General features: G+C 42.8%; 1 protein-coding gene across 1 annotated transcript in view; it reads right to left on the reverse strand.

Moving 5' to 3' along the window:
- Nucleotides 1-15,736: 15,736 nt before the first annotated feature.
- Nucleotides 15,737-20,377, reverse strand: part of galnt18b (UDP-N-acetyl-alpha-D-galactosamine:polypeptide N-acetylgalactosaminyltransferase 18b) — a 40,875-nt gene continuing 36,234 nt past the window's right edge. Inside the window, exons 10-11 of the mRNA XM_062471101.1 lie at nucleotides 19,753-19,917; nucleotides 15,737-16,472 (exon numbers count right to left, since the gene is read on the reverse strand). Coding sequence (XP_062327085.1) covers nucleotides 16,326-16,472; nucleotides 19,753-19,917 — 312 coding nt within the window. The 3' untranslated portion in view covers nucleotides 15,737-16,325. The remainder of the gene's footprint in view (nucleotides 16,473-19,752; nucleotides 19,918-20,377) is intronic.

Genomic DNA, 20,377 nt, shown 5'->3' on the forward strand with positions numbered 1-20,377 from the left:
GTTGTGCTAACCTTTTCAATAATAATAAATAAAGATCCCAAGAAAATACATTTGGAACAGGAATGAGAGGCATTGAGAGCTACTGTTATTTTGAGGCAGTAATACATATTAATGTTTATGAATAATAATACATATTCATGTCCAAACACACACACACACACACACAAATCTATGTCATGGAAGACAATGGACAATAATGAGTTTAAAGAACACATGGCTTTCGCATGTTCAACTCCAATGTCATCTCTCTCAAACCCAAATTGGGAGTTTGGTTGGCTGGCTTGTGCATGATCCCTGGCTTTGGAACTGGCTTTTTCATAATCAGTTCTTATTATCCGCCCCGTTCTTCTTCATTATCTGCCATCAAAGCAGTTGTATAGATTTTTCTATACCCCAAGACTCCTGCAGCTGTGTGTCTGGAGGGTGTTCTTTAATCATTCATCACTGGAAAATGAGCCCGGCTGTCTGGCTGTGAGCACCCAGCCACTCTAAGCTAATAAGCCCCTAAGGGACAACTATAATGGCATGTATATTAGCTCGTTACGAGAGCAGATTTATACATTTTCTGTGCGTGCTTGTGGTAAGTATTTGACAATCTGGTACAGGTTTTGATACATTTGAGTATTGATTTTAATCCGGTAAATATTTAAATCAGATGCCTACATCGTTCTCACATAAATCCAATAATGTGCATGTGCAGCTGTTTTTGTGTCTGAAATCACCACCTGATTCACATCCTTTCTATCCCTCGATTTTATGCTGAATAGGACAGTGTATTTCATGCACAACTATTAGGAACTGGAGCAAAATCATACAGTTAAAGGATAACAAATTATATTTTAACAAGCGAAATCTCCCGAGTGCTTTGGTATATCAGCTGACCGACTATGCAGTATGCATGTATGCTGAACAGGGAGTTCTGCTCTACTAGACATGAAGGTCAGAACTTATACAGCACATAGCAGCCACAATTTAATTTGTTGTCATCTTTGCGACAAACTACAAAAATCTGCTGTTTTACACATTACATTATACATTATATTGACTCTCATATGAGAGACCTTGCTGTTTAAAGGAGTAATGTGGGAGCCGAACATATGCAAATGTCCTTTTGCTGCAAGCCAAGAGGATGGAAGAAACAGGAAGACCGATGATAGAGACTTTTTATGCTTATCAGCAACATACATCAGTGCTTGGCTAGGACAGACGCTTTATCTTTACTCTCCAGCCCCAGAACAGACGTACTAGATTAGGAACATTAATGAATAAAAGTATAGTCAAACGTTAGATGTCTAGAACATCAGAAATACTTATTTGAAATAATCTCAAGCAAGAGTTACAAATTGTCTACATTGGGAGTTGTCGGAACACAGTTTGACCTTCTGAATCACCAGTAGATGGTGCTGCAGTGTTCTCGATGACTGTATGTAGCTATTGGTGAGCTTGACTGAATGCAGGCTTGCACTTGTATGAACACCTCAAGGACAAGAGGAACTCAGCAGAAATAGAAGTCACAAGATGGATCACAGACAGTTTAGGCACTTATGTCCTTGTAACCCGCTATGGTTTGAGAAATGTTGATCTCTGGAAATGGAATGATTTTTGTGTGGAATGAGAGTTTTACAGTGTGGTGATGGGAAGGCTGTCTGACGGCCTGTGTTTGCAGAGGTGGAGACCCTGTCTGGGCCCCAGGTCAGTGGGTTTCACACTCCCCTGAAACACTTGCAGGGAGAACGTGCAGGAACACAGTTGTATTTTCCAAATCACCATGCCCCCCCCCCCCCGTCTTCAACACTCTTACTCTCTCGTTCTCTCTTCCTTTATGTCTCCATCCCCCGCTTTTCCTCTCTCAAACCCATGCACACAGATACAGTGTACACACGGCAACTCACAAATATGCAAGTAAACACTGTGCTAAACTTTGAATGAGTTTTTGTGGTGTGTGGTCATAGAGTAGTCAATTAATCCATGGCAGCATGGAAAAACACACAAAACCAAACTCCTACTTGACGAAGGTCTCAGCATGAATAGCATAATTACATTCAAAACAAAAGCCAGTTGTGCTGTATAATTCATGTAAAACAGCTCATTGAAGTCCCTAGACATAGATTCGAAATTCACCTACACTGAAGTGGCCAGATTCAGTTTAATTGGCTTCTACTGTGGGTATAATTTTCTCCCTGGAAAGTCACCTCATAGCCCTGACCAACTTTTATTCAATGGATGTTTCGTTTGTGGGTCACCTTGCAGGGCATCTAATTGTCTCTTCTTTAATGGCATCTAGTGTCGCCCACACATGTTGAGTTGCAGGGAGGAGAGGAATTGAGGGCATGGGGTCATAGTTGACAGACAGGAGCAGTCGTCACCATGCTCCCACTGAGTGTGTGTTTAACATTCCACACACTCACACAACCACAGCCTGGATATGCTGAAACAGAGCACTGGCCAACATAAGATCTACAAATTGCGTTGGGGTTCAGGGACTGTCTGAGCCATCGTTGGCAAGTCTTGAGGCTGATTCATACTCTGCTCACACATACAGAAGCCCCCCCCACCTGATGGCAAGACTGGACGAGACATTTGCTGGACCTTGGCATCGAGAAGAATTACTTGACTGCACAGAGTTTTTGTGGCCTCCTTCTGTGTCCCCTGTGGGCGAGGTTAAAATGTTATAAAACAAAAATATAGAAAGCTGAGTTTTTCTTTTTTTGGACATTGGAACCCACTTTAATAGTGCCACAGCAGTAATTGTAATGTTATTTTCAGTGTTGTGCTCCATCTCCAGAGTTGCAGTGAGGCCCATTTCACTTCCTATGCCAAACACTGTTCCTGGCAATTTACCTGAACCAACCAGAAAAAAAGTGGTGCCCTTGTACTGAAAGCAAAAAATCGGTCCTTCTTGCAGTAAGTCTAACATTATTATCAGGTTGTTACAAACCATTGATTCTGAACCACAGGACATGGAACACAACATCAACATCATTCATTGATGACTGCAGCAGTCTTAAAGGTCCATTCCTATTTGGAACAGGACAAACATGGTTGAGAGTAGATGCATTTTATCAAATGTTAGTGCTATAAAAAAAGAATACAGTGCCATTACCCAGTGTTATGGTCAAGCTATATTATACTAACTCCATATTATGGTCCCCCTGGGCCGCATACTCTGTTCCTACTGAAGTCCAGACCGATTCCAATGTTTTTTAAACTGAGAGTGTTTCACACCTCCGGCAGGCTCCAGCTCCTCAGCCTGTAGAGTCTGGAGTGAGAGATTACTCACCTCAGTGTCATTTCCACAGCACATGGCATTTAGCGCATCCTTGAGCACTTTATGTACTGTACCAGACCTTAAACGCCTTCAGCAGGTTGCCACTGTTTCAGCGCTCCACACTAGGGAGGTCTAGAGGGAATCCTCCCTGCCAGCTTGATCATTTTGTCAGCTCCCAGAAGTGAATCATCACCAGCGGTTCACATACTCCATGTGCCAGAGTAAACCTTTCAGGTAAGAATGATTCTAATTTCACCTTAGTATTACATGGAAAGCTATACTGCATAAAACTGGTTAAAGTCAACCACCCGCTGTGACACAGGGTGACCACTGTCACATGACCACTGTCACACTCGTTAGTAAATAGTAAATACATAAATATCAGTATTATCATGATAAACATGCAAGATCCAATTTTGGTGTTAAGGAGAAGGTTATCAACAGGACTTCGACCAGTACAACAACCAGGCATCTGTGGGTGCAGGCAGTGAAGCATCTGAGCACTGTGGTGGTCAGTATTCTAGTCTGTGCTGTTCACCCCAGCCACTGACCTCCTGTCATCTCTGACTGGGAGACGCACACCTGAAAATGCCCCGGACAACAGGCGGTCTGTGTTTGTGTCGTCCACAGCTCATCGATCAGATGTACAGCGATTTATCCTGCTGCCCAGGCACCGGCTGTGACACGCTCTGTTTCCTGACGATTATATTTCACTGAGGCTCTAAATCACTCAGCTTGAACTAATCTAGATGGGGGCAGAAGTTTTCCAACAGAGATGAGATTTCAGGCCATGAAAAGGTTCTCTTCTCTTTTTCACTTTCTTTCTTGGGCTGACGGACCTTCTCCTTTTCCTAATTGCGAAATATTCATCATCCATACAGTGGGAAGATTAGAATCCCCAATACTGCTGATTCAACAATACAGCCAGGACTGAAATAGCCAGCATTTTCCATTTGAGTAATTTGATCTCTCAGCATTAAACCACAGTAAGCTTATATGCTCTGACATACCATTACCCTACAGTATTTCCATAAGATTATGTTAGAAAGCGGTCTCTGCTTGTCGTCAATTAATACTACCATAAACACTCCAGAAATTCGGGTGATGTAGCATCTTTGTACCAAACGATTTCCCCATATACATATTCATCAGTATCTTAGTGACAATCTAAAAGAGAAATTAGATTATTTGACCACTGTGCTTTCTCTAATGTAAGTATATTTGCTGACAAAATGTCTTTGCCTTACGTAATATCTCCCTTAACCCCCATTCTCATTCTTTATCCAAGACACCCTCCACCTCCCCGTCTAAATCTCTCTCTCACTGGTAGAAGCTTATTGCCGGTGATAGCTGGCTCCCACATGGCACAAGGTTGGGTTTTGTTCCTGGAGCGTGCTAAACATGTTGACAGATGTCACCCAGCGTCTGCCCAGGCAGGGGCCGATCCCCGCGGCACAGGGCGATAGGATGAGGGATCAGCTGAACGCTGGGGGCCATGGGCTCCAGTCAGCCTTGAGTAATGTGACCGTGTTTCCCACCGCCTGTTCACCTCTAGAGGGACTCGGACCACGTCCCTCGATCCCTGGCTGCACGGTGTCCAGCCCGGCCCGCTCATGGGGTCTGCCAGGAGAGACGAGCCTCACCCGTCCTGGAACACTGGTGCTCACAATGATTCAGCAGAGCCCAGACCTGCCTCATATTACGGAAGTGAAGCCAAGTTTCCTTTCTTCTGCCACCATTCCTATTTCAGGGTGAAACTGAGAGGCTCAGGTGGTGCGACATGACAGTCATAAGGGAAGAAGAACATGGGAACAGCATCTGTTAAATCAAGCTGCTGTTTTATATAATTCATCTCAGGTTGAGTCAAGCTAAGATGAAATATACATTTCAGAGTTGTTTTTCCCCTCTCTCGTCATCCTTTAAGGCTACGCCAGCACCGTGTCAAATATTTTTCTGTCACCGTTAATTGGTTGAGTCATCAAGGCCAGTCTGGGCATATAAGTGGCGTGTAATCAAAGAGCTGAGCGACTCTGACAATCAATCCCGCATCTTCAGACTCCGAAATCCGGGTCCCAATAGGTGACTGAGAGAGACAGTTCCTTTGATGTTCACTGCGGTTGGGAACGCGGCGGTTCAATATCTGCTACCAAGAAGGAGTGAGGCTGCTTAATTCTCTCCTTCAGTTCTCCACCATAACTCAATGTGGAAGCAGAGGACAGAACTGGAGTCAATGTTGCCTGGTGAGAAAAAACACTCTATTCAGTCTCTTGAAGACATAAATCACAGATGGCGTAAACAGAAAAAAACAGGGAAACATTAAACACAAAGACAATTGTTCAGCCAGAGGCTTTGTATCAACTCTTTCCAAAATGAGGAATGGACATTTCAGTAGGTAAACAAATCTTTGTGTCTTTGAAACTGTGATGAGGCTCTGTCAGACGGTAACACTTCTTACATCATTATATTCTCCAGCCACATTGTCTGTTTATCTTTTCTTTTGAGGATTGAAGGTAAAACGCCAACCTATGCAGTACGGAGCACACATTTGTTGGCAATCTCTCTTTTGTTCAACAGAAATTGCTTGCTTCACAGTGAGAGAAATTTAACAGGTGCTGCTATCTAACATTGCATGGGGCTGTGAGGGGGAGAGAGAAAAGATAGAAAACAATGAAATATAACTCCCGAGAGTCAGAGAAGAAGGGATTATCCTTCTAACTATTATCTTTCTCCTGTCAGGAAATGTTCTTACATCGGTGAGCGTAACCAAGCAGCCTGCCACCTGAGTGTGACTATCATGGATAAATGATTCTCTATTCAGGGCAAATTGTCATTCTGCGCCATAGTAGAACATTGCCTAATCTTACTTGGGATTAACACTGTATTTTCATTACAGAAAATGTTTAGAACTTCTCAAAATAAAGTTGGACTTGCCTGCACCTGATTTCCAGAATATGATGGTGGATTGTTCCTCTCATTTGTCTGTGTTATGCTCAATGATTCAATCTTTCCTGTTTGTGCTTTCATTCTTATCCCCTAATCAAAGTTTTCTTTTGGAACACCAGTTTCACAGGGCACTCTACACAGAGTGCTCTTCTCTTTAATTATTAAGTAAGGTAATCAAGTTCCCATACTTTGCCTATGAGGAATGGAGAGGGCTAGAGTGAGGGTCAGGTTCTGCAAGAATCTATTGTTGATAGTTCTTTGATTTATTTTCAGTCACTGAACACAAACTTCAAGCTTAGTGGAGCAGTATGCAAAAGCGAAGCAAAGCTTCGAAGACAATCTAACCCTCCTCTGATTCAATTTGGCTTGTCCGGTTTCGATTGATTTTGTTTCTCGGTGATAAAGACCGATGGGCATATACTGAGGTCGTACTCAGAGGAGATGGTTGTGGACAAGTGTGAAAAGTTTTTGTTTCCTTGGGTGGCATGTCTTTCACTTCCTGCTCGGCCCTGTGCAGTCACTGTTTAATTAGTTTTATTTACTGTGTCAGTTTCCTGAAAACAATATACTGTGGTTCACAGACTTTTAACAAAGTTGGTGAATCATCATAAATACAATTTTCTGTGAATCTCAAACAAATAGTTCTGAAGATGCTGAATTAAAGAACATTTAAATTTATTGGGGCATATTACTCGGAAGTCAAACAACCACAGGCTGAAAACTGAGAATTAAGCTAAGCAGCTGTTTTCTCAGACTGTGGTAGCCTTGGGACTCTCAGTGCTTGGCTGCATGTGAAGGACGCTAAGCATCCTAAATAATGTGTCTATGAATGTGACGACCTTGATACATGACACTGTTGAGTTGTTTTATTGATTTCAGAATTTCAGAATACAACATGTCTAGAAACACTGTTTCATTTGAGATGCATTTTCCAGAGAATTTTTGTAACTCGTGTTCTTTTATGAGAAGCTTTTTGTGTCACTTTGATTCAGTTCTTTCATACACCCCCAAACTCAGACTCACTCATCTATTAGAGTTTATTCAGAACAGCACACATTGTTTGACAGGATTTGAAGTTGCTCTCAGTCGTGCTGATGTTGTTGGAGTGGTGTGTCACTGAGCTGTCACACCCCTGGCATTGGCCTCATTTTCTGGCTGCTCAACGGATGGCGACAGGCAAGACAGACTGGCGCTAGAGGAAGAGGAGACTGCCGCCTCCTTTAGTTGCAGTAACTACGCACACACACACACACCCACACAGGAAGAAAGAGAGAGGGGGGAGAGAGAAAGAGGCAGAAGGAATACAATGTCTATCACAAAATATCAAAGCTCTGCCACAGGACAGAGATTACACCTTGCCCCTACCATCAAAGAGAGAGAGAGAGAGAGAGAAAGAGAGAGAGAGAGAGAGAGAGAGAGAGAGAGAGAGAGAGAGAGAGAAATAGAGATAGAGAAAATAGCCTTGAAGATCAATTTGTTTGGTAAACTGCTGGACCACTCAAATTGAGAATCTGACTTCTTTAAGGTTACATAAAATCCGCTTTACTGAGAGAAGTACTTTGAATATAACTCTTAGTTGATTGCCCCAAACAGTGGCCAAAAAAGTATTTCCTTCTATCAGTAAGTAAGTAAGGTTGTGATGGCACTAACAGAACCGATTCTTTAGTCAATGTTTCTGTCTCCTTTACTCTTCTTTATATCAGCTGGCATGGATCAGTGTTTTCTACATGCGGAGAGTGTGGATGTGTGGGTTTGCTTAAGTGCTTGAGTACAACTCTTTGTGTGTGACTGGATGTGTGGACTGGATGTCACCCTATAGGTAAATACATGTGTGTGGGTTTGATGTAGTCCCCTCCCCTGCAGTATCAAACTGTAGGTGAGACCGTCTGCGTGTGGATTTGACCTTGTCCCTTCCTCTGCAGCATCAAACTGCCTCCTTGTTTCGCTGCTCTCCCCTGACTCATATCATTTGCATTTCAAACGATTCCTGCATCTGTCGCATCCATGTTTGCAGCCAAAGAAACAACATCAAAGATGCTCAGCGTTAATAGCTCAGCTCTCATGCTGTTCAGGTCAATTGTTTTCAGTTAGGAAGATAGTGTGAGTGGCATATCAAATAACTGACTAGTGAACACTTGTTTTTGACCCGGGTTTCGATGACTCCTCCTACCTCACTCCATTCTGTCAAACAATGGAATGGTAAAAAGGTGCCATCTGAGCATGGTGAACATACTGCTGCACTTGTTTCTGGGCTCAAAAGAAATTGGTAATGAATCAATGCAAATCCATTAAATCCCATTGTGTATTCAAGATGTACACGCTCAGATGATAAACTCCTGCAAGATATCTTGATTAATCAGCAAGAATATCACGGGTAAATCTCTTCTGTGAATCAATCGTTTATGTGGAACAAATTTTGCACGTGAAAAAGGGCTTCATTAACACATGCCTATGCTTGCTCGCTATCATTCTGCTCTGTGGGTGTCTTCCTCCTCTCTAGGTGGTGGTCTGGAACAGTAGCTGCAAGGTGCTAGTTTGCCTGCACTGCAGGTGTCCTAATCAGTTGTGCGGCCCAGTCGCATTAGCAGGGTGAGGTTGATAAGACCTGCACTGCGGAGGGTAATAGCATCCGCCGGGCGTGGAGCTGATATCACACCCAGTTCTATCAGAAATATTAATACAAAGGAAACTCAGGAGCGCTCGGTGCCCCAGTTTTCCCCATTGTGCTCAAGATAGTGAGCAACAGACATTTGTTTAAAGCCAGGTAAAACAATGGCAGGGCGGTGCACACACACCTACACACACACACACACACGCACACACCCACACACACCCACATACACACACACACACACACACGCACACACACACTGCCTCTAGGTGGAGGAATCTGTGGAATATTTGATCATGGAGCTTGACAGTGCAAAGTACAATATTAGAGTGATTTATGTGTAATGTGGCAATGCATTAGACAGTTTTCACAATTACTCAACGATAGTCACACGGGTAACAAGACGTAGAAAGTCCTACACAAAGGTGAACTGCCCTTCTCCGTATCGATTACGTATGATAGAACAATGTATTTTCTCATTGCCTGACCAGCAATTGAAGTCCAGTGTGGGAGGACTCGCCAGGCTCTCTTTCCACCTCATATCCCTGGCCCCTTTTTGACACCGGCAAGGAAATGTGCTGACAAACGTTCTCCTGACATTTCCCTGTTTCACTTTCCAATTAGAGCACACCTTAGCTCAGCTCAGCTGTATGAAAACACTGGGTCAGAGACCAAGCTGTCTTTCCTTCCGCAGTGGAGAAAACTATCCTTTTTAATAGCAGGCTGCGCCTCCTGTAAATGTAAGTAGCTAGTAGCAATTTAAACTTCTCTGTTGAATAGATCACATGCATTAACCAGACCAGCCTGCAAGATTATACCTACAGTATTTTCCACATTGTTGACACCAATTCAGCTGTTTGGTTCCTCATGAATGAGATGTTTACCAACCATATCTTATCCTGGGAATTAACACTGAAGAGATAAGAATGACAACTGGTAGATGTGATAAAAAGGATTTCATGAAAGCATAACATCCTATTAAATATTGATGACTTCTGGACTGAATTCTAAAGCTAGAAAATGTTATTCTAGGCCTGTGAGACGTCTTATCTTTGGAACCTTGAAACAGCTCCTAATATTTTGAGGGATAACACTATCTCTCTTTCACAACGTGATATTTCAGTGTGGTTTGGCAGGATTAGTTATATTTTTGGATGATTTGACCAAGAATCAAGCAGACGAGAATACTGGAAACTGAGTGAAAACAGATAAACAACCCTCATTCTAGAGAGTTAGTTTGATAATTTAAGGATTTCATTACACAGACCAATAAAGCATACATAAAAATAATTTAGGCTGAGACACTCTTTAAAAGCATATTAACAAGCCTAAGAAGGGTACAAATATGACATTTGGTCATGCATCTGTTATTGCAAAAAAATGGTTCCTATTTTACAAATGAGAAATATAATTTTCACCTTGTTAAAAAATATGTATATAACAATGTACTAAACCTCAAAGTCAAAACCCCACTGTGAGTGAGTTTTAATAGCACAAGAAATCTCTTTTATGAGGCATATCTAATTATGTCATATTGGCCTTCCAAAGCATTGATGGATTCCTACTGCAATATGCTAAAGCTTACCTCTTTTATTGTGTGTGCACCACTGAGGAAAGCTTCCAACCAGGTGCTAATAAAATGAGTCTTTCTTGCAACGTAAATACCAGTGACTTCAACTTTAAAGGTGCGGTTTGCCTGTGAGGTAATCTATGCTTAACTTTTATTTAGGTCAGTGTCTTTGATAGCAGGTTTAACATCAAACAAACCTCGGCAACATCAACAAACCTCCCATGAGATATTCTGCATATGAAATATTCAGTTCTACTAATTTGAATTAAAAATATCAATTCTGTTGAGAGGTTTCTCCTAAGCTGTGTGTACGTGACTTTTTATTCAAATAAAGCACTGTACTGTTTTAATAACTATTTCGCTCTGGCCTCTGAGAGAGTCTAGCCCTCTCTAGCTTTGACAAACTGAGTCTAATCACAGAATTGACTCTCCTCATGATTACTCCCCTTAGTGTCTAATGAACAGACTCATTTACAGACTTTATTCCAAAACTGCTGGGGTCTTTTGATCAAAACGCCTGTGTAGATACCAGGTAACTTGAGAGAGGGCATTGAAGGAAAATGGACAGCAGAGGATATTTTTCACAGCCATTATAACAGCCTGAACCTATGGAGCTTTTTATAAGAGGGAAGTCAACACTCTTGAGAGTTGATTTGTGTTCTAAAAACAAACGTAAACTATCGGAAAACATGGCCAAAAATATACCAGTCGGCTAAGAGAATGGCCGTTACGTAAGAAAAATACAGGATGGACTATCAAATAAAAAGGATTGTTGTTAGTGATGACAGTCAGTGAAATGGGTAGTCACTGTAATGGGTTCATCATTTTAGCAGGCAGTAGCCATTAGCAAAAAAGGTGATATGTGTGTTGAGGGCTTGTCCTACGGGAATATCTGGGGTCAGAGGGTCAGATGGCTGAGCGGTTAGGGAATTGGGCTATTACAGTTTTTCTCAATTGCTAAAACACTAACACCTAACCCTACCCCTATCTCACTTAGACTTTTCAGCAAAACTCTAAACACATTCTCATTCTAAAAACACATTCTGCACTCTAATGCACATGTCATCCATACTGGTAAACACAAGTAGCAACAATCAAATAAAAATAGAGAAAACATGTCATTGATTAAACACAACCACTCAAAATTGATCACTTGTTTCAAATGATGTGACACAACCAATATAAGCCAGTTCAGAGAGCAAACAGGTTGTTGAAGGTGGGAAAATATTGATTGTGATGTCGACCAAGTGCTCTGGCCTGACCCAGCCCAAAGACAAGAAGAAGCACATTGATCACATGTTTACTCCTTTGATTTTTGTCCCTTTCAGTATTGTATACTGTAGTACAATGCATTGTAGGCTGTATACTGTACAATGAACAAATTGTATGGCCCTGAACATTGTGCTTTCCATTTGTTACAGTAAAAGTACTGACTGCTCAATAGATTTTGACTGGTTGCAGGTTCATATCAACAAAGAACAAGAATTACAGTATCACAGAGACAAAGGACAAGTTTGTGAGATGCAGGGTACAGTATTGTATAGGGGTACAAGGAGGAGAAAGAAAATGGCAAAGAGCAAAGCAGAGTAGTAATTTCTGATCAATTTTGAGCTACTATGATAGAACATGTTTTCGTTCATCAAAAGACAACATAAATATGAAATTTGTTTTGAGATTACGTTAAAATGTATTGTTTACTGACTGCTTGATAGTGTATATCATTTTGATCACTTTGTTTGAGAGCAGTGTTTGATTTTGAGCACAGGTAAATCTGTTTTGAGGCTAAAGTTTCATTTTTCAAGAGGATTCAGAGAGGATTCAGAGGTTTTGTAAATAGTGCTTGAAGATGAGGTTTTGTGTTTACAGTTTTGAGAAAATGGGTGACCGTTTCAAGAAATGTGTCTTAGCAATCGAGAAAAAACTGTAATAAGAAGGTTGCCGGTTCGATTCCTGGACGTGCAAAATTATGTTGTGTCCTTGGCCAAGGCACTTCACCCTACTTGCCTTGGGGGGAATGTCCCTGTACTTACTGTAAGTCGCTCTGGATAAGAGCGTCTGCTATATGACTAAATGTAAATGTCTGCACAATTGGTAAGAGCTCTTGAGGTCTGGTTGCTGTAAAGATCATTATGTTGATGTTGGAAGCCACATAGAAGATTAGTGTATAGGTTTGTAAGGAACTATTTGCTATAAAAAAAAATAAAAAAAAGTTAGCATCCTTTTCATCTCTAGAATGTTCTATATAAAACTGTGTTCAGGTCAGAATGAACCATTCGGGGTTTGCTGTTTACAGTAATAAGGGTTCTGTCTAAACACGGAACCCTGACGTTCTCCCACTGTAACAAATTGTTCTATAAAGATCACCTCATTTTAGGTCAGAAACTGGAACTGACTGGCTCAGTAACTGGATGAATGAATCATGAAGCAGAATCCTTCTAACATCACTTGGAGTTGGTTTGATATTTCAGCAGTTGGACTCCACTGAAATGAACACCGTCAAAAAAAGAGACTACGTAAATATGAAAAGAGTAGAATGACACTTCACAGATTTAAGAATTCACATACGCATGCTTGGATGAATCAAGCCAGAGAAAGAGGTGCCTCACTGATGTTTCCCCCTCAAGCTAAACATTTTTCTGTCCTTTGCAAACCTCCGACTAAATATTCTGTGTAGATTTCCAGGCTATATTTAGTAACAACAAAGACTAGAACACATGCAAGCAGATATGACGGTATTTGTCACATAGTCCTTTTGCATGACTCAGAGCTCTCAAGCGTGGTATTAAAAGGTCAGAGATTAATCTTGCATTTGCAGGAAATTAGATTTTGTCAGCCCTCCTCTGTTTGCGCGTGCACCTCTGCTAGGACTCATGGGAATGTTTGAAAAAGCTGTGACTTAGTAATACACATTACCATGGCAACGGGAGAAACGTGGGTTACAGGAGAAGCGTGCTAACATATACTCTGAATCTAATAAAACAACTAACGGTGACAAGTAACACAAATTGTGCTTGTTTGTTTTAGTAAAGTAAAACACAACATACAGTATATGTGTTAGAAATTAATCCATGGCTTTAGCACAGCAGTGGTATCGCTGGGTACCATGGATACAGGAATGATGAACTCCTTTTTTTGGGGGGGGGGGGGGGGGGAGGGGGGTAGGATTTTGATTGCATTTTCTTTCGAGCTGGCTGGCTGTCACCAGGCCCAGATTCATATGCCTGGGTCCCCGTGGGGCCCTCTAGGTTAGGGCCCCCTGCTTCCCTCTGCCACCTTCAGTTCACATGCAGGAGAAAGAACAGACCCAAGCTCCTGTGGGACATTCACACAATCTCAATTTGAGAGTAAACGAGAATCTGACTGCCTCCGTATGCTATCCCAACCTCTCCTGGTTCCCTCGATCATACCAAGCTTGTTTTCTGCCTCGGATATATATATATATATCTATATTCCCCCTCTCTGTTTTATTGCTGTGTGTCTGGGAAGGGAGGAACAGTGAATGTGCATGATTATTGAGGCGCTGCCTGTCTCCTTGCCTTTCTCTCCTGAGACACCTGAATTATAGATGTGGGCAAGGGCAATGGGACCCTCTTGCACACACACACTTTCTCTCTTTTTCTCTCATACACACACACTTTCTATATCTGTCTCTCTCTCTCACACACACACACACACACACACACACACACACACACACACACACACACACACACATCAAGGACACTGGTGCATTGGGTTGGTGATTCAATTTTTTACTGAGAACTCAGGAAAACATACAGTATTAGGTGTGTTCACTCAAAGAGACAATCCTGAGAATTTGAGAGTGTAGGAACTTCTGTGTCGCTTTATGAAAGACTTCTAAAAGCAGGTGGTGTCCTGCCATTATGATAATCTGGACGGTCCGTACCTTTAGAACCCTGGGTGATATGCCGCGGCGTCCTGTGAGAAGGGCTATGAATTTCCAATTCTCTAAACAACACCTTACATGATATGATGTTCGCCGAGACAGGAGGAGACACTGAAGCCTGTTCCTGGCTGTCCAACCAGACACAGCTCCCCTGATTTGAACTTGGAACACTGTAGTGAGTGTGTGTTTGCTTGTGTGTGTGCTTGTGTGTGTGCTTGTGTGTGTACTTGTGTGTGTGCTTGTGTGTGTACTTGTGTGTGTGCTTGTGTGTGTGCTTGTGTGTGTGCTTGTGTGTGTGCTTGTGTGTGTGCTTGTGTGTGTGCTTGTGTGTGTGCTTGTGTGTGTGCTTGTGTAACTGCTTGGAAAATTGACATATGGCACATATGAATACTGAGTACGAGTATATCAAATGTCCTACCAAAAAAGAATCAGAATTCAGAATGTGAGCACACACAAAGGGGCCCATATTGCGCATATTTAAAAGTGTTGGTGCAGGGAGCTTTTTGATGAAAGTGGGTTTCCAATGTATATTTAATGCCATGTGTCCCCTGGCCCAGCATGAATGTGGATGCTAATGAGGACTGGCATGTTGAAAACAGAATGTGCCACTCGTCTCCTCCCCTGGTACACACAGCCATCAGGAACACTCGGCCTGCGCCACCACCACTCCTGCTGCCGCCTCCATCAGGAGAGACTGGGACCACACTCCCCACCCTGGTCCTCCATCAGGAGAGACTGGGACCACACTCCCCACCCTGGTCCTCCATCAGGAGAGACTGGGACCACACTCCCCACCCTGGTCCTCCATCAGGAGAGACTGGGACCACACTACCCACCCTGGTCCTCCATCAGGAGAGACTGGGACCACACTCCCCACCCTGGTCCTCCATCAGGAGAGACTGGGACCACACTCCCCACCCTGGTCCTCCATCAGGAGAGACTGGGACCACACTCCCCACCCTGGTCCTCCATCAGGAGAGACTGGGACCACACTCCCCACCCTGGTCCTCCATCAGGAGAGACTGGGACCACACTCCCCACCCTGGTCCTCCATCAGGAGAGACTGGGACCACACTCCCCACACTCCCCACCCTGGTCCTCCATCAGGAGAGACTGGGACCACACTCCCCACCCTGGTCCTCCATCAGGAGAGACTGGGACCACACTCCCCACACTCCCCACCCTGGTCCTCCATCAGGAGAGACTGGGACCACACTCCCCACCCTGGTCACACTAACAGGACACACGGTTGCCTGTCCATAGGACCTCTAAGCAACGTATTGTATAATGCATAAAGAAATTACAGTTCAGTGCAAAGACAGCCTTAATTGCATAACATTACATCCAGGACATTTACAATTAGTCACCGTACAGTAGTACACACCAGCATGATAGTCTGCTGGTGTAAAAGAAAGATCACTCAAGTCAACAAAATACACTTCCACACATTTATTTTATCATCAGTTCTTTTACTTTCATATATTATAAATATTTGGAATATTTACATTTAGAAAATAGGTCATTATTTTCAGATATTCCAACACGTTGGCATTTTCACCCAAAACTGTGCATCCGATTCTCATAATAAACTTAACCTACAAACCTGAGACACTAGAATAAAACCATTACAGCAGGGAACAGCTCTTAATTATCGCTACACAGTAGCAATCATGTACAGAGTACAAAAACGAACATGTTGGACCCAGTAATACCATCAAGTCAACGAAAAAACAAAAACAATATAGCCTATTGACCCTACAGTTCACAAAATATACTCCATTACATTGTAGTATCTCATAATGCACATTATAAACCAACCAACTATGGCTGATCCCGTAGGCGAAAGAAAATGTTTAACATTTATCATGTGATGTCAACTGGTGAACAAAAGACATCGTGGTGCAGCATTGACTGTCATTAACCATGCACCATCAACCCCTCGCTCTCTCTCTCGCTCTCTCTATCTGGCTGTCTGTTAGTCCAGTGTACTACCGTGGAAAGGGCCAGTGTTCTCTCTGAAGGTCCATCAGAAGGAACTGCCAGGCAGTACATTGGTGATGGACCATTTCTGTCCAGTGCATTTTTGGAGGGCTAGCTGGTAGCCAAACTCATTGTCATTGCTCGCCACAAGCTCAAGGCATCGCTTCGATTTCCTGTTCTGAATGGAGCCTCCCTGGAAAACACAAACAGGTAGATCAGATTATATAGCGAGGGAACATGGCACCGGGGATGCGCTGTGTCGTTTCACCTCCTGAGACCCATTTCGACTGCAAACGGACGGACGGGGATGTTTGTCCACAATGACAATTAATGACTCTCTTAGTGGGCATAGAATCCATGATTCTGGAATAAGGCAACGTTAAAAGTGAATGAGACAGAATTCAAAGAAACCACTATTCATACAACTGAGGACGAAACACGGCAGGTTTGTCATGGCAACATTCTAAATAGGGCCTCCATTATATATTTCTTCTTCTCCTCTGCTGCACGGCATATCTCTCCATCTCTTCTCCTCCTCCGCTCAGTGAGTTTGGAGTGTGTAACATTGCTATCAGATAGCCGACTGTCTGCGTTTGACTTGCAGCAGAAAGCCATTTCCAATGGATCTCAGAGATGCAATCCACGCAATAACAAGCACAGCGCTCATGTGGGCTTTGTATCGTGGGTCTGAGGCGGACAGCAAAATTCAGCTCAACAGTCAACAGGATTCCCCAAAATAAACCTATTCATTAGATCACACTTTAGATTACATCTAAAGATTAAGCATGTACTTTATGTAAAACCACCTTTAGGCATTTGTGATTACAGTCACTGTTTAGTGCATACCTCACATTGGTCAGGGTAATCTGGCAGGTCATTAATCTAAATCATAACAAGAAGTCTGGTTGATGACGCTGTCTGATTGAGATTGTGATAGGATTCCATTAGTTCTAAATGTTGTCTGTTTAGTTAGATCACCTGCCAGGTCTACCATGCCTAAGAGCTATGGAATGAAACAATTATCTGCTTGAGTGCACTGTGTGAAATACATGAGAGAGTGCTACAGTGTACATGCTCCCAGTAATTGTTTTCATCAGTAATTAACGTCTCCTTTTGTAGTACAGTTGTCAGATGTAGCATAACATGGAGAAAGTGGAACCAATAATTTCTACCCAATTAAAAGAGCAGTAGCTATTTAGATTTGATTTACACAAAATATGGGTCTAGACAAGTCTAAATTGTTCCAACAGATAGAACATGCATGAATTCATTTGGCATTGTGTTGTTACCACAACTTGCCAGAGGCACTCTGAAATAGTTTGAATAAACAGTTTGAACTGAGAAAAAATGTTGCACTAAAACATATTTATTCACTGACAATATTCAAATGTTCAACCTCATTTCATTTGTGTTTGCATTACCAAGAAAAGAAGGGACAGGCCTTAACCAGCTGACGTGACCTCATCAGAAAGGCAAACAGTCACATTCCTGAGGGTGAGTTGGAAACAGTGGATATCCACAAAACTTTTTTGCACTTGAATCTAACAAGTCAACGCCAAAAGGTTATCTGAGGACACAACAGGAATTACCATATGAAGCCCCTTCAAAGTCTGATGTGTTTTTATATGAGTCGGCAGAGGTAAGTCAGTATACTGGCAGTCAGCTGGCTTGATATCATGAACGGCTGCCAAACGTATCGATCTTCTGTACTGAATGAACCGTTGAGGCCGGATGATAATGGTTCTGGGTTCAGAGCAGTGGTCGGAAGGTTAACTAACTTGGCATAGTCCTGTCATCTAATTGATCCATCAGGATTATATGAGTGTGTGTTTGTGTGTGTGCATGTGTGTGTGGGAGGGGGAGGGGGGGGGAGAGAGGGAAGAATGTTGTAGCTGCTGTGTAGGGCTTTTCCTCCAGCAAAACTAGTAACAGCTTATTGTTCTCTATTCGTGCAGGCAGACTTCCATTCTTTCCCCCTCCGCTACATCAAAAACAATTTCCTTGCTCTGCTGTGGAGAGTGGATAGAAATTCTACTATGACGAGGCTTTTATGCAGAGGAAAATCACAGAATTGTCACGGACATTTACACCCTGACAGCGATTCATTTATTGCTGAATCCTTCCACATCCTCATCCCAGGTCGGCAGCAAAGATTGTCTCTTCTCAGGACTGGGCTGTTATCTCGTTCATGCTTGAGTTGTCCTGATGCAAACTATTCCCATAAGGGATCTCACATACTTCAGTGTCAAGCTGAAATCAAATTCATAATTGATCGAGTTTGACTCCACAGCAGTAAAATGCCAAGTCTCTTCCTTGTGGAATTCTAGCAGGTTAGTTGAATGTACAGTAGGCACCATCAGAGGAGAGACGATGAACACGGAAGAGACAATGAGAGAGACATAGCACAGAAACCTCATCCTCAATACACATGTACAGTACAGGGGCGTAGCCACGGGTATGCCTGGGTATGCACAGGCCTAACCAATTTGTTCTAAGGCCTACCCAAAGACAAAAATATCTTCAAAAAATTATGCACGAGTGCACATCGCAAAGTAAATAAGTAAAAAAAAACTGAAAAGATGCCTATCCATATTTTTCTAGGCCTCTAGCCTGGTACAGTATAACATACATGCAGTGTAACACACACACTGCAAATCTGCAGCCAGTAACATCCTGTACCGTCATGTCAAGTTCTCAAAAGCATATTGTCTCCCCAGGAGTTTCATTCCCCTAGCATCAAGCGGTCATTAAAAATCACATATAGCCAATGATTCTGGAATTTCATCTCCAAATCATAAAACATTTATCCGGCTTTTGACAATGAATAGAATATGGAGCTTCTGTAACCCCAAGTCCTTGAAGTTGGTCCCATTGCATACCCATTGATGAAGATGTGAGAATATTTCTATTCCCTTTCCCCTTTGTCAAGGGTTTTTTGAAGAGTTCTGTGTGCTCCATGCCCAGAACTGTACATATATATAACGTATTAATAAAAGGTGGTAAATGTACTGAAGGTCAGGAACACTTTTAATGGGTCCTTCCAAACCCAAACTTTTTGTGCTTTCAATGCCTCTCCACGCCACTGTGTGAAGTAACCTGGGTTATGGGGAGGAGGTCCCTGGTAATGAAGACAGAGAGCATCATTATAATGTGTTTACTGTTCACGTCTAAGGGCTGGAGGAATGCGGCGAGTTCCATGCGCCGTGAAACTCCCCGCTTTCTAAGTGTCCTTTGACACGCCCTAATGAGCCTACCTCCATCACACGGAGCAGTCAGCCATGGATCTGAGTACCAATGAAAACCCCTTCGAGTGGACCCTGGCTACCTGCACCCTCCCCATTACTGCCGCGCTTGCTAATGACCTCACTCAATAGCTACACATAATGACTTTGATCTGTGAACCCCTCTGTTTCCAGTCATTTGTCATAGTTCTGTGTGGACTAGGTGTGTGTGTGTTTGGCCTGTTCTTTTACCTGAGTGAAAAGCCAGTGGAGCTTCATGCGCTTGGCGGCCGCGTAGCTGCACTCAATGAGGCGGGGTCTGCTGTTGACATCCACCAGGCACTTGTTGTCATCGTCGTCGATGGTGGGGCTGAGGACTCCGACGTGGAGCTGCTGGGTGCTGGTGTAGTACACATTCTGGAAGAAACACACCGTCATGGATTCAGATTAGTAAGAACTCTGAACCCGGGGCTAAATCAGGTATACAGTGATGTATACCTCTCATGCCTCGCAACTGAGGCATAGAAAAATGACTCAGACAATATTGAATAGGTCTTTGCCTTACTGTACTTCATCCGGCCTGAGGCAGTTAGATAAGATATATTGTGTAATAAGTTCTCTGTAACCTACTGAGAAATGGCAACATTTATAGAGTGTGACCCAAATGTGGGTTTGTTTTTGGGTTACCCTAGAGCAGACATTTCCAAGGCCGACACAGAGCAGGATAGGAGGATGTAGCCCAGTGGAGGAAACGGCTCATTGTTTATGGAGAAGAAGGGTGGATATGAGTTGACCAGCCAACAGGAAACTCTACTAATTGCACTCTCTAACGCAATCCCTACAGCCAACTTATTCCAAGGGCACTTCTGTGCCTGTA

Source organism: Osmerus eperlanus, chromosome 10, assembly GCF_963692335.1.
Source record: "Osmerus eperlanus chromosome 10, fOsmEpe2.1, whole genome shotgun sequence".
Classification (NCBI taxonomy): domain Eukaryota; kingdom Metazoa; phylum Chordata; class Actinopteri; order Osmeriformes; family Osmeridae; genus Osmerus; species Osmerus eperlanus.